This window comes from Poromitra crassiceps, assembly GCF_964638095.1.
Source record: "Poromitra crassiceps genome assembly, chromosome: 6".
NCBI lineage: Eukaryota > Metazoa > Chordata > Actinopteri > Beryciformes > Melamphaidae > Poromitra > Poromitra crassiceps.
This window is the reverse complement of record NC_139627.1, coordinates 41,121,055-41,135,567: the sequence shown is the minus strand read 5'-3', so window position 1 is coordinate 41,135,567 and position 14,513 is coordinate 41,121,055. Positions and strand designations below refer to the sequence as shown.

At 42.8% G+C, this 14,513-nt stretch overlaps 2 protein-coding genes across 2 annotated transcripts in view; one reads left to right on the top strand and one right to left on the bottom strand.

Annotated features, from left to right (window-relative positions):
• Nucleotides 1-1,499: 1,499 nt before the first annotated feature.
• On the top strand, nt 1,500-9,411 carry gpr143 (G protein-coupled receptor 143; the record flags this gene model as incomplete). The annotated part of the gene is made up of 9 exons (XM_083638667.1): nt 1,500-1,758; nt 2,914-3,026; nt 4,004-4,098; nt 5,676-5,768; nt 6,145-6,254; nt 6,359-6,467; nt 6,973-7,090; nt 7,563-7,818; nt 8,839-9,411. The coding sequence occupies 9 exons, from the start codon at nt 1,500-1,502 to the stop codon at nt 8,940-8,942; spliced, it is 1,257 nt and encodes a 418-aa protein (XP_083494793.1). The 3' UTR covers nt 8,943-9,411.
• A 924-nt stretch (nt 9,412-10,335) lies between these two features.
• tbl1x (transducin beta like 1 X-linked) overlaps nt 10,336-14,513 on the bottom strand; it is a 36,069-nt gene continuing 31,891 nt past the window's right edge. The window contains exons 13-15 of the mRNA XM_083639486.1: nt 13,019-13,184; nt 12,806-12,907; nt 10,336-12,616 (exon numbers count right to left, since the gene is read on the bottom strand). Of these exons, the coding sequence (XP_083495612.1) occupies nt 12,590-12,616; nt 12,806-12,907; nt 13,019-13,184 (295 nt within the window). The 3' untranslated portion in view covers nt 10,336-12,589. The remainder of the gene's footprint in view (nt 12,617-12,805; nt 12,908-13,018; nt 13,185-14,513) is intronic.

The window sequence follows — 14,513 nt, the reverse complement described above, 5'->3', positions numbered from 1 at the left end:
CAGAGAGTTGGCCTGCTGCCCTGCATCATTGAGGCCTCAGTCACCCTTGAGGTTGTGGGTTCAACCCTCAGGCATTTTTGAATGGTGACAGCCAGAGGAAAGACAAAAGTGCCCAGAGAAGAGTTGTGAGTATGAACCATGAACATCACACACATGGACTTAGACTTAGACTCCTACATCACCTTACTAAGTTAACTAGAAGCTCAATTATATTGAGCTCAAATTGTCCAACAACAGAGGAGAAACACAGCAGCAGTGGCAGTGTCTTGGTAGCACACTATGTCAGTTGCCTACTATGGTAAGCTTTGTGAGGTCAAATCTCACCTGGAACAAGTCTTGAATTTATTACATATAAGTATATGATGTTTCACTTTATATTAGGGTACACAAAAAGAGTAACTAATGGACAGGTAATGAGTAAGTACTCATAAACTACTCAGTATGATGCACCACTTTACAATAGGGTACACAAAAGAGTACAGGTAATAATTAAGTAATGAGTAACTAACAATTAACTACTATACTCACAAACTGACCATTGACTAACCATTACCTAATGAGTAATTACTCTACTAAGGAACTAACAACTAATCATGAACTAATGATTAACTACTATACTCACAATGTGACCTTAACTAATGATCAACTAATGATTAACTAATATATTCACGAACTGACATTTATTAATCATTAACGAAGATTAACTACTCTACTCATGGAACTGACCAACTAACTAATGATTAACTACTATATTCAGGAGCTGACATTTACTCTACTCAGGAACTTAGATACTAATCATTAACTAATGACTACCTACTCATTAACTATGATTAACTAGTGATTGACTAATGTCAAATTATTCATTAACTACTCATTAACTAATTATTAGTCCATGATTAGTTTACTAGTAACTACTACATTATTTGTGTACTTATTGTAAAGTGTTACCGATTAATCTAATAAATGACATGATTTCACACTCCTTCCACAAGTAGGGTGGGTGCCAGGCCAAATTTACTACTAGGCTTCCATCAAGCAAAATCACTAGTAATCCAAGCCTATGGATGGTGTGTCTGGTAGCCTAATCAAGAGTTTATAGTGACTTTATTGTAGGCTACTTTATTAGACTAGGATTTTTTTTTAAATCTCAGACAAATGATGATGATGATTTATTTTTGTCTTTGACCTTTTCTTTCTTTTTTGCACACACAATTTCATTCTGAAATAACCAATTAAAAGTATGACTTGCACTTTGCCTAATTAACAGCAGTTACAGTCACTATTCGGCCTACTCCCGCATCACACAACAACAGTCTTTTGTGGGTTTCTTCTGGTGTGGCACACAGTTAAACCACGGCTGGAGGGATTAAATGGAAGCACATGATGAGTCTCAACCCCGTGATTTCTGTGAGAGTGGCCCTGGACTCTTGCTTTTTTCTTTCCTCCTGTTCTTTCCTCCTTGTCTCCTGACACAGTAGCCTACTTTTCCTTTACAGTCCATGATGGCATCCCCACGGCTGGAGACGTTCTGCTGTCCGAACCGAGACGCGGCGACAGAGTTTGTGGTCACCTTCCAGCCTGTCCTGTTTGGGGCGTTGAGTATCGGCAGCGCAGCGTTGAGTCTCATATTTTCTCTTATACAAATTTTGCCAAAACGCAAGGGCTACAGAAGACTTGGACACTATCCTCTGCCAAAGCCTGCGTCCTCCTCGCGAATACTGTTCATCATCAGTATATGTGACATATTGGGATGCACAGGTAAATACTTTGCTATCAAAAAAGGGAGGGGACGTAATGGGCGTGTAGGTTTACGGCTGGATAGTCAATGGGATTAAGCAGGTACGCAACTATTTCATTTTTAACCCCTTGTGGCACCTGTGCGATCTGACCTTCATGCCTGAAAAGAAACAGAGGTGAAACATGACATTCCATCTTCCATGTAGACAATGTAAATGTAAATCGTGCCTATTTTGAGTATTGTTGACTCTTGGAATTGAAACAAGGTTTCAAACTATAGAAAGGCAAGTAGACCTACAAGCTATTTTGGTGAGCTGTTGATGTGCTCCCTGCTTTGCAGAACATTATGTCTATATTGTTGCATAGGCTAATGTTGTATTGCAGAGTGCCTGCTGTATGTAGCCTGCCTCTGTCTAATTGCAAAACTAACAATAGGATCAAACACCTCTCATGTGCACATAATGAAATGACTCATAGCTACTGAAAGCCTAAAATGAGAATTTTCTCTGTTGCTCTCTAGGCTATGGTAATGCATAATGCAGCAGCACTATGAAAGGAACTCATATGTATTCCGTGACATACACAAGGCTGCCTGTTATTTGTTAATATTGTTGAACTACTTGTGAAAAGAGGTGATACATGAACTGTTCATTCATCACTTTGCCTTTACACTTGGTGATAGAGAAGACAAATGAACCGGTGTCTTTCTTTATGCAGGCTGCTTTATGATTCATTTAGCACTTAAAAGCACTTTAAGCAGACCCATGAAACAATTTAAAATGAAATACACAGCAGCACTGCATCACATCGGGTTCCCGAGAGAGCTCACACGTCTCCAGGCCTCTCTGCAGTGAAGCTGCAGAGCTGACGTAGGAAATGGAAAGACCCCTATAAAACACACCTGGAGGCTTTTCCATTACAACTACAATTAAAAGGGTTCCATGACAGCATCAAATTAACAAAGCACATAACAAATACAGAATGAGAAACAAACTTTGTTAATTGAAACCAGGCATTCTTTTTTTAAACGCACCCATTGCAATCTAATTACCTTTTCCTCTGTAGTGTTTGCATTTGTTTACCACCTCCTCTGGTTGCATCGGGTGTGAGTGGTGACTCACTGAGAGGTGGGAGTGTTCTTTTGAGGCCATGTGGTTGGTTGTTTTCCTCTTGCAGGTATCGTTGTAAGGTCATCCATCTGGCTGGGCCTGCCAGACGTCATCGACCGCATCTCAGTGGCCAACAGCAGCGATGACGCTTGGCCAGAGGTCTTCTGTGTTGGCAGTGCAGTACGTACAGCATGGTGCACGTTGATAATGCTGGACAGTTAGAGGGTCCATGGTTAAAGCTTCATCTGTGAGCTAAGGAACCAGGCCATATGAGTTGATTTGATGAATAGATGACAGCAGCGTTGTACTAGGTGACTGGACTCCAGGACCTGGACTCATTTTCACAACTTGTGACTCGACTTGGACTTGAGCACTGATGGCGTGGACTTGGACTCGAGGCATTATGCATTCGGACTCGGAAGTTGGAGACGCGGAGTTGGACTTGTTACTTCATAAAGACTGTTTTTATTGTTTTTGTTAGTTTTTGTTAAAGGAACACTCCGCCCATTTCATTTTCAACCAGCTTTGTATCGTTAGAACATCAGTAGTATATCAGAAAACTGTAAACGGTTTTGAAGTCTGTCATTTAATTTGACAGTTATTGAGTGTTAAAGTGTGGACCAGTGACATCACTGGTCCACACTAACTCAAATTAATAACTCATTAACTCAAATCAACTCTCAATAACTGTCAGACTATTCATCATTCATCTAGTTTGACAGTTATTGAGAGTTGATTTGAGTTAATGAGTTATTCATTTGAGTTAGTGTGGACCACTGGTCCACACTTTAACACTCAATAACTGTCAAATTAAATGACAGACTTCAAAACAGTTTACAGTTTTCTGATATACTACTGATGTTCTAATGATACAAAGCTGGTTGAAAATGGGCGGAGTGTTCCTTTAAGCCCTTGGCATAAGATATTGATAGCTATATTAATACCATGACATTATTCAATTTCATGCAAGGGCAGGCACATGTGTTCCACCTACATGTGGGTTCACGCTCATGTTCAGTAACTCCGGACAGTAACTCTGACTTGGACTCGACTGGGACTCTTCTTTCGTGACTTGGACTGTGACTCGGACTCAAACACTGGTCTGTAAGTGTATAGTACAGAATGTCATAATAAATAATGTAATATATGTGTTGCAGATGTGGATCCAGCTGTTCTTCAGCGCTTCTTTCTGGTGGACCTTCTGTTACGCTGTCGATGTCTTCCTGGTGGTGAAAACATCTGCAGGAATCAGGTGCCCCTGCTACCTTGTCCTCCTTTTACCGCCACTTATTAACACATCACCGTCACTACCTGACTGTGCAGAACGGTGTCTGTGCAGAGTAGTTTGACACTATCAGGGATGCAAAGTCATGGAGAGTGAAAAAGGTGACAAATACAGGGCAGACATAAAACCACTCAGAAATCCTACTATTTTGGAATGAAAAAGATGACTGTCACCTAAGGGTGACTACCGTCGTTTGCATCCCTGCACTATTAAGGCTGTGTCCACAATTGTCTGCTGAAAGTGGAACGTTTCTCTGCTCAGTGAAGAGGCGATTTCCTACAAGCACAATTTGTGACATCACAAAATTGAAGCCAATCCCTGACCAGTATTCAACAGTTAAACTTTAAAAATCAACAATATTTGCATATTTACAGATTCTGGGATTGATTTTTTTTTCTACATCTTAAAGGATAAGTTCAGCCAAAAATGAAAATTCAGTCATTCATTATCTACCCATGCCGAGGGCAACGTTTTTTGAGTCTACAAAACATTTGTGAAGTTTCCCAGCAAAACACCATTGCAGAATTCTCATAAACATTGGAAGTGGATGGTGACCAAATAACAGGAGAAAAAAAAAGGCCTCCAGGTTCACCTGGCGTAATCCAAGTCTCCACAAGCCCTGAGATGCCAGGTTGAAGTGAAAAGACATAATTTACACCATGTTTTTAGCTGAAATATTTGCTGTAGCAGGCTGAGAGCACATGGCAGTGAAGATTTCAGCTAAAAACAGGGTGTCAATTATGTCTTTTCAAGTCAACTTGGCATCTCAGGGGCTTGTGGAGACTTGGATTATGCAAAGTGAGCAGTATGGAGCCTTCCCCCCTAATTTTTTTCCTTTCGAAAGCTGATCACCGGATGGTGATCAGCTTTCAATTGTTTAGGAGAATTCCGCAACAGTGTTTTGCTGTGAAACTCCACAAATGTTTTGTGAACTAAAAAGCTTCACCCGTCCTTCTAACGGCATGGGGGTGAGTAGATAATGACTACATTTTCATTTTTGGGTGAACTTATCCTTTAAAACATGACTTTAGGGCAATGATACTCAACTTGCGGCCCGTGGGCCACATGTGGAATTGCAAAAAAAACAAAAAAAACGCAACATGCAAGATACCTGCTGAATAAGTGTCCAAATGTTCATGTCATTCTGGCCAATACTCCACTTCTGTTATAGCATTTCAGTCTGGAATATGGAATATCTTTCAATAATCTATGATTTAGCTGCTAAATTGTCAAATACCGCCGTCTGCTCGCTACCGAGGCACTTATGTATGTACTTAACCTAACTAACTTAACGTAACTAACTATCCGGTGTGCACAACATTGTCAGACTAAACTCTGGCTGACACCCCAAAAACCTACAATCCGCTACAGAAAAATGCATATTGTTTGTTTATTAACTGGCCCCTGGCCTTCTATCATTTCACGAAAGTGGCCCCCGGGCAAAGCAAGTTGAGTATCCCTGCTTTAGGGGGTCTTTAAATATATTCCGCCTCCGCTGGCGCAGTGCATTGGTTTGTCTCATGACTGGTTTCTCTCCCCATCAGCACCATCATCCTCTACCACATGATCACATGGGGTCTGGCTGTGTTGCTGTGTGTTGAAGGGGTGGCCATGTTGTACTACCCATCCATCTCCAAGTAAGAGACTCATGGACTTGATTGCAATTCTTCTCCTGGGAAACAAAGACCATGAATTTATTTGTTGATTATTATTGACTGCAGGAACAGGGGAGCGTCAGAAATGACTTTGCTCTAGCTTTGCAGATATACAAGCTATAACCCTACCTAAACTAAAATATTTTTCTCAGTATTGTCTCCATAGAAAAATCATTGTTTAATGTCTGTGATTGTTGTCCCAATGAGTTATCCCTGATGTTTGATGCTTTTACATGGCTTATCAGAAGACAAATGCTTTTTTGGATGCAGACAATAACGACTTGCAAATCTCAATATCTAGTGTACTTGTGTGATTGCCAATCCTGCTCCCGCTGACTGTGTTCCCATTTCTGTGCAGTTGTGAGAAAGGCCTGCAGCATGCCATACCTCACTACGTCACCACATACGCCCCCATGCTGCTGGTCCTCATAGCCAACCCTGTGTTCTTCATTCGCACCACATCCGCAGGTCCGTTCCCCGCCCTCATCAGAACAGAACAGAACAGAACAGAACAGTCTGTCATACATTCATATGGACACAAATAATAACCACACTCATATTTTTCTATTTAGTGACATCTTTACTCAAAGGACGGCAAGGGATCTACACAGAAAACGAGAGGCGCCTGTCCACCGACATTAAAATACGGTTCTTTAAAATAATGCTGGTGTTCTTTGTTTGGTATGTCACTTTCCTTTAACAGAAGGGATAACGTAAAAAATATATATTCATGGATGTAAAGTGAGCTTTACAGTTCTTTGTGTTTTACATTTGCATAATTGCATTGTATAATGCATGCAGAGAGATTCCATAAAATGTGAACTGCATGTGTTATGAAATTAGCTCATTATGGAGCCATCTTGCTGTGGTGTGTAGTAATACACTCCTTTCAGTCATGTGACTTACACAAGGCAAACTTGTGCAAAGTCACATGTTCACCCCTCAGTAAGAGGTCACTAATAATAAATCCATTTATCCACAGTCATTTCAGGCTATTAGAGTTGGATATCAGCTGCATATTTGTATGTTGAAAAGAAGACTGCACATTTGGATTTGGATTATTATCATGATTTTTGCTGGTGAATACAAAATAGAATGTGAAATAGTTATTTTGATGGTACATGTTTATAACTCACAGAGTAGAGACAAGCTAACGAGACACTTCCTCCTGGTCCTGGTGTTTCAGCTGGGTGCCCAACATCATCAATGAGAGCCTGCTGTTCTTCCTGGAGATGCAGGCAGATATGAAAGACAATAGTCTGAGGAACTTGAGGAATGCAGCCCTCATCACATGGTTTATCATGGTGGGTTACAGCACATAAACACACAGTAAATACAGCAGTTTTACCACAATGAATTGCATTGAAAACCTATCCTCAGAACTGATCCTCCTAATTAGTTTCTCTCATTCGGAGTCTCAGCTGACCCCCCCCGCGATTTCCAGCAAGGGCTCCATTTGAAAAGGCCCTACTTTTTCATACATGTAGCAATCACAATAAAACAGTACTTGCCTTAACCCCAAGGTTGTTGTCCGTCGAAGCGGGCTATTCGTGTTCTTAAATATTGCGCCAGAGGTGAAACAGCACCCTCTCTGCTGTGGCTACAGGTGGAAACCCGTAATTACACATCCGGAAGAACAGAAATAATCTGGATATATGAATATGAATAAATTGGACTTGGAGAGTCCGAATGAGAGAGAAAGTAATGAGGAGGATCAGGATCACTTCTGAGGCTATTTGAAAGCCTTCTGAGCATTCTGTGTTGTTACTCTTCCAGGGCATTCTGAACCCCATGCAGGGCTTCCTCAACACCCTGGCTTTTCATGGCTGGACAGGATTGGATGTGGACCTCAGTCTGCAGCGGAGGAGGGAGTTGGCCTGGGATTCAGTTTCTACCTCGGTGCCCAATACAGGCGGCTACAACCCCATGGTGGGCAGCACTCTGCTGTACCAGGGTCACGTCCAGGAAGCCAAGAAGAACATGAACGGCAATGGGCAGGAGCCCTCCGACGCCATCAGCGTCCTCTCAGAAGGTAATGGGGCCGGCAAGGGCGGACGCAATTACAGCTCCCCAGTATATCAGGGCTGGTGAAGCCTAAGCCTGACACACTGCTCGTCAGCATCCTCCACGCTGCATGGTGTCTCCTGAAGTAGGGATGCACGATGGTATCGGCACGTCATCGGTATCGGCCGATAAAGCCTTTAAAATGAAATGTTGGCATCTGTCCGATATGACATTTCTGCCGATATGACAGGTGGATATCATCCAAGCCCGTTTAAGTGGGATGAATCTTAGTTTTGTTTGAAAGAAAATGTTACATATTAAAAAATATGGCATGTTTTACATACCCTAAGTTGAAGTAGTTTTCTTATTTTGCCCAGTGAATGTGTACAGTACAGATAATTTTTTTCTACCTGTAATTTTTCACCATGCTGCTAAAATGATATGCACAGAGCAATGGCAATCCTATTAAATAGGTCGATGAACCAGGTAAAAGATAGCCTACTGATGCATGCAATATTGATATGGATTTATTGTATCGAAATGCAAATATTTATACTCTGAATCTAGTAATAATGAGTGAGAGCAAAATATTTAATGTATTTTGGGATGATTTTCATAGTATTTTTCTACTATAGCTGTGATATGTTCCTGTGCATTCGTCCTAACATTTCACTGTTTTGTTTCAGTGTTCAGGGTCACATGATAAATCCTAAGAAATAAACTTTAACTTTTTAAGCCATTTATGTTTTTTTTTATTCATGAATGTAGTCCTGAATCTGTTTCTCACAGAGTCAAATGCAAATTTAGATAATATCCTCCACCTATCTTGGTAGTGAAAATGTATTAAATTACCTACACATTTTTCAACACAAAAAAAAGAAGCATTGTCAGGATATTCCCAAAATACATTTTTGACTTAATGTATTGATGAATGAATACATAATAAAAACATGGATATCTCGACGGGTAAGCAGAGCCTGTCGAGATGTTTATGTGTAGAGAAAGAGATGGACTCTTCTAGTAATCTTCCCCTATTTTGTCTTGCTAGGTTCAGATTCTAGCACAATTGAAATCCACATTTCCAGCGAGCTACGAGGCTCTGAGGATGTAGATGCTGATGGAGAATCCATGGAGAACTCTGTGAGACACTAGCTGGGGTTACCAACTACCTGCCTCCCTCCCCCGTGTTGTCTGTGATCATATTTCTCCGTTACATCTTTCTTTGAGACCTTTGCTCTTATGTAGCTGCTCCTAAATCATGAAAACACCTACAGTAGGCCATTTTGTATTCTGTAGCCTGCCTTCCAGTTTCCTATAGAGATTTCCCAGCAAATCAGATGGTTTTGATTTTTCATTAGTTGACATGACAGAATAGGTGATTCCACACATTTTATTTCTTCTAGCACCAGCAAGCCCTTTTAATCAGTCTGCAAAACAGTGTGATGTTACATTATTGACCCATCAACTGTACAGTAATTGAATGGTCCCCCTGGTAATCCACTGTCTCATGTAGCAGTCCTGACATGTTCTTAATGAAGAAAATGCATTCAGTACGATGCAAGCCCCAGGCTTTTTAAGTGTGTTTTCGACTTTACAAAGTTACAGCTGCCCATCTTGTATTTTTACCTCTTTATCTATTTTATACATTATTAAATATCAAGAATGTTTCGTAAGGTTTTGTTGGTGACAGCGTTCTTTGAGTGATTGCAGAAGACTTGTGCCATTCCCAACCCATCTTTGGTCCTTCCCACATTAGATATACTGTATAACAGAAAATTAAGGATACTGCGGCCCACTTCGAAATCTGAACATTTTCCGGGGCCCACCCAACCCTTTAATCACAACTCTGATCAACACATGAGACTAAGATCATGTATTTCCCTATACAGTATGTTTTTATATTATATATTTTTTATTTCATTAACAGAGCATGTGAACTTGGGCATAAGGGAAATGAATAATCCATCCACATATAAAATCCTTTCAGCAAAATACCCAAAAGCAGATTGCCAACAGTTGCCTTACTCATCAATTTGCATGCATAACACATTTGTTGAGGCAAAATGTGATGAGTAACAACAGAAGAAATCAATCCACAAGCTATTAATGCTATTTAGGCTGTGAAAAATGCTACCTTATCTGTAAAGGGGAGACTTGTGGTACCCATTGGACCAATTTTCATTCAGATAAATTCAGCTTAGAGGTCAAGGAACCCCTTTGAAATAGTTTTCCCTTACCCAAATTTAACCTGTGTTTGGAGCATTATTTATCCCCCTTTCCGACTAGCTAGCATATTAGCCTTGGTACCAGTGAATGAATGTCTTAGGTCTTCTAGTTTCTTCTGATAACTGGATCTCCACTGTTGAATACTTTATTGGAACAATGGCACGAGAAATACAGCGTAAGACCAGATTCATTGAAACAAAAGGAATAAAACACAACAAAGCCCGAGGGCTTATTTCCATTGTGGTCCTTGCAGCTTGTAGCTTTAACAATGACCCTGCTAGACATTTGATTACCCGTGAAAATCGGGAGGGTTGGCAGACCACTCGCAGCCCACCTGCAGTACCTCCATGGCCCACAGTTTGGGAATCACTGCTGTATAACCACCTGGGTTACTTATTTGACCTAAGGCTTAAGATTCTAAACAAATCAAACAAGACACAGACTCCTTGTTTTCCGATATCAAAATAGAGTGATTTATTCGAGACATTGAGTGACTTCATTGTTTTGTCTGGAAACAGATGAGCGCACCCTAGACTAGAGATAGGGTGCAAGAGAGAGAGAGTAGCGGTCACATCACTTATTCCACACTGGGCTCCTTACCATGCCAAGATGGCCACCAGCCACAGCCCAATTCTCAGTCTGACACAGACAATAATGGCTCTCAGCAAAGAAACAAGTCAGACAACAGTGAGCCATCCATCAACGTCTAACGTAAATAAAAAAGAAGAAACATCCTGGCCCTTCACTTTCAGCAAAATCCAAACATTTGCTGAACCCACCATCAGGAAAAGTGCACTTCACATTGCTCCAGACTGAAAGGGAAAGGGACCAGCAAAGCAAAACAAAACAAGGCATACAGTATCAAAGTGGTGGCATGTCAGTGAAGGTAGTTTTTACATTAGACCCCAGTAAGCAGAAACAGACATACTGCACACTGTTAAAGCTCCGCCCACCATATGGGGCATTTCATCTCACTCAGAAGTCACATCTGATCTGACCAAATCTGATCAGCTGGCAGCATTACAGTAGCCTATGTGGGGCCTGGACCAATCGTAACCTTTTTTTAGCAACAGCAGGACTTTTGCTTGACCGACCACTTTCTAGTCATAATGTGCGCTGAATTTTCAGTAGACTGATCAGGGGAAAGTGCCAAATGGAAACCATGGTAATGTTACAATATGCAGTAGTTCTCCCCCCCCCCCCAGAAAGGTCGGTATGATGCCCTCAACAGGTATGCTTTGACAGGATCTGTGCTGTACTGCACCACACAGAATGTGAAGTTAAAGCAACAAGCCAAGCAGAAGACGATGAGGACAGTTACATCGCCATATGTACTGTAGCTCCTTCACCAGACAGTTCCACTGAACGAGGAGCAAAGCCCTTCCCTGGCTTGCAGCAGAACAGCGACCAATAGAGGAAAGAAAGGGAAAAAAGTTGTTTACATCACGTGTCTTCAATGCCACCAGTAAGTCACTGGGCAAACAAACTTGATATATTGTATACGACTGGCCACGCCCAAAATTAACTGGTCTGACATGCACTTCATTTGAACAAGGTGTTTGTAACGGAAAATACCAGCAAAGGAAATATGTGAGAGCTCTAGCCAGTAACGAGCCCCTACATGATGGCATTAAAGTGTACTGTATATAAACATATATACACAGTATATAAGACTGTGTATTCATCTATTTTACATATCTTTACATTCATTAAATTTACATCCAAAAAGGGAGAATATTCTCTTTATAAACCACACTTTTCACATCATGTAGACATTTCCAAATCCCCAGAGTGAATCAAAGGTCATTTTAAGAGGTTTGTTCTTGGCAGTTTTTTTCTTTCGTTGACCTCGATGTTAACAGACATGTGCTAGGAGCTAGCTGGTAGCGGCACATTTCATTCCGTCCTTTTGTGGGGAAAAAAGAGAAGAAGCAAGAAGTACTCTTGAAACAAACTGTTCTCCATTAAGGAGAAGTTAAGCACCCCGTCGACAGAGAATGCCAGTGCTTCACTAATCATGTCACTTTCATCACGTCTCTAATCTGTTAATTGCTCGGAGCAACTCTAAAAACCTGCTTTCAGAATGTGTTGCCCAACACAGCCAAACACTGGCGTGGTCTCATTCGCACCTTTTTCTCTATATACAAACTCGTCTGCGCGTTTCCATCCTTCCGCCATATAAACAGCTGGACCAGTGGCCTGGAGGGATCATAGCACTTCCTCTTTAGAAACCTCTTCAAAACGTGGATGCACCCAGGGAGTTGGATTGAGTCCTGGATGCACCCAGGGAGTTGGATTGAGTCCAGTCTTGGGGATTTCTGAGCAGACTTCCGCTGTGGTCTCCAGTAGGCGTGCGCATTCTGAAACACACGTCATCCACAAACTGTGAGGCTCACTGGATTGAGTTGGTTTGGGTTTCTTGGAGGCTGCTGCAGTCACGTGGTTGTCCTCCTGTGAGGGTTTTGTTCCGCTCCACCTTACAGCCCTTCTTGAGCAATGACGCTGCGTCCGCTGATGTGAGAAGGCGGCAATTTGCTGCACATTCCAGAATTCATCTTCAAAGTCTCAACCAGCTATTTCCGGAGATCAAGAACGCATACCTGGAGGGTAAAGATGACAGCATTAATGATTTTGAATCGTCATTCTCTTTTGCTCTTCTCCAAGTGCTAGTCATGGGACTTTTCAATCTTTTTTATTTGATCAAACAGAAGTGGGGAAGTAAAAGAGCTGCACATTAAAGAAAACATTACAAATCTGAAAGGTACGTAATCAAAATGTCCATGGCTTACCGAGCCGTCTGATGCGCTCGCACCAACTTTGTCCCCTGTGCTGTTCCAGCAAACCTCGAAAATACCACCGGTTCCCCTGTAGCTGTGCACCAACGCCCCAGTCTGAAAGCACAGAGCAAACCGATAAATGACCGACTCCACCGAGAGACTGCAGTCGTCATGCATCTTCTCTTGTGCTGGCTGCGACAGCTTGAGTCCTAGTCGGACACTTACCATGGTGTTCCAGATGTGGACGCACTTGTCGAAGGAGCCGCTGGCCAGGTGCATGCCGTCGGGGCTGAAGGCTACGCTGTAGACGGGCTCCTGGTGCTTGGTCAGCGTGTGGATGCACACGCCCCGCTCCACATCCCACAGGCGCACCGTCGAGTCGAAAGAGGCGCTGCGGGTGTCAGAGAGACAGGGTGTGGGAGAGACAGGGTGTGGTAGAGACAGGGTGTGGTAGAGACAGGGTGTGGTAGAGACAGGGTGTGGGAGAGACAGGGTGTGGTAGAGACAGGGTGTGGTAGAGACAGGGTGTCGGAGAGACAGGGTGTGGTAGAGACAGGGTGTGGGAGAGACACGGTGTGGGAGAGACAGGGTGTGGGAGAGACAGGGTGTTGGAGAGACAGGGTGTGTGGGAGAGACAGGGTGTTGGAGAGACAGGGTGTGTGGGAGAGACAGGGTGTGGTAGAGACAGGGTGTGTGGGAGAGACAGGGTGTGGTAGAGACAGGGTGTGGTAGAGACAGGGTGTGGGAGAGACAGGGTGTGTGGGAGAGACAGGGTGTGTGGGAGAGACAGGGTGTGGGAGAGAAAGGGTGTGTGGGAGAGACATGTGTGGGAGAGACAGGGTGTGGGAGAGACAGGGTGTGGGAGAGACAGGGTGTGGGAGAGACATGGTGTGGGAGAGACGGGGTTGTGTGGGAGAGACGGGTGTGTGGGAGAGACAGGGTGTGGGAGAGACATGGTGTGGGAGAGACATGGTGTGGGAGAGACGGGGTTGTGTGGGAGAGACGGGTGTGTGGGAGAGACAGGGTGTGGGAGAGGAGAGACAGGGTGTGGGAGAGACAGGGTGTGGTAGAGACAGGGTGTGGGAGAGACAGGGTGTGGTAGAGACAGGGTGTGGTAGAGACAGGGTGTCGGAGAGACAGGGTGTGGGAGAGACAGGGTGTGGTAGAGACAGGGTGTGGGAGAGACATGGTGTGGGAGAGACGGGGTTGTGTGGGAGAGACGGGTGTGTGGGAGAGACAGGGTGTGGGAGAGGAGAGACAGGGTGTGGGAGAGACAGCCAGTTTAAACTCATGTTTAAACTCATGTTTTCTTTTAACAGCATTGCACACATTGTATATAACAGTAGCATCAGAGATTCTTAATCCATTTATTTATTTATTTTTTACTTAAAGGATCATCCATTTAGGTAATTCTTAAAATATCCTTGTCAGATGAATTACTATACTGACATATTGCAGAGGTTTTCAAAGTGGGAGGCGGACCTGACCAGGAGGGCTCCAAACAGTTTCAGGGGAGGCTCAGTAAATGGAAGTAAAAAAAAACATTGCATTCGTTTTTACATTAGTTATGAAAAGGAGATCACATATAATAATAGCCTAAATGTGTGTGACTCCCAGAGGCACAAACTAGGAAGTGAGCGAAACTAGGAAAGTAGACTGGGGGGACATACTGTGAGCTGCTCTCTAATGGCACATTAAATTAATTTCCTTATTTCATTCA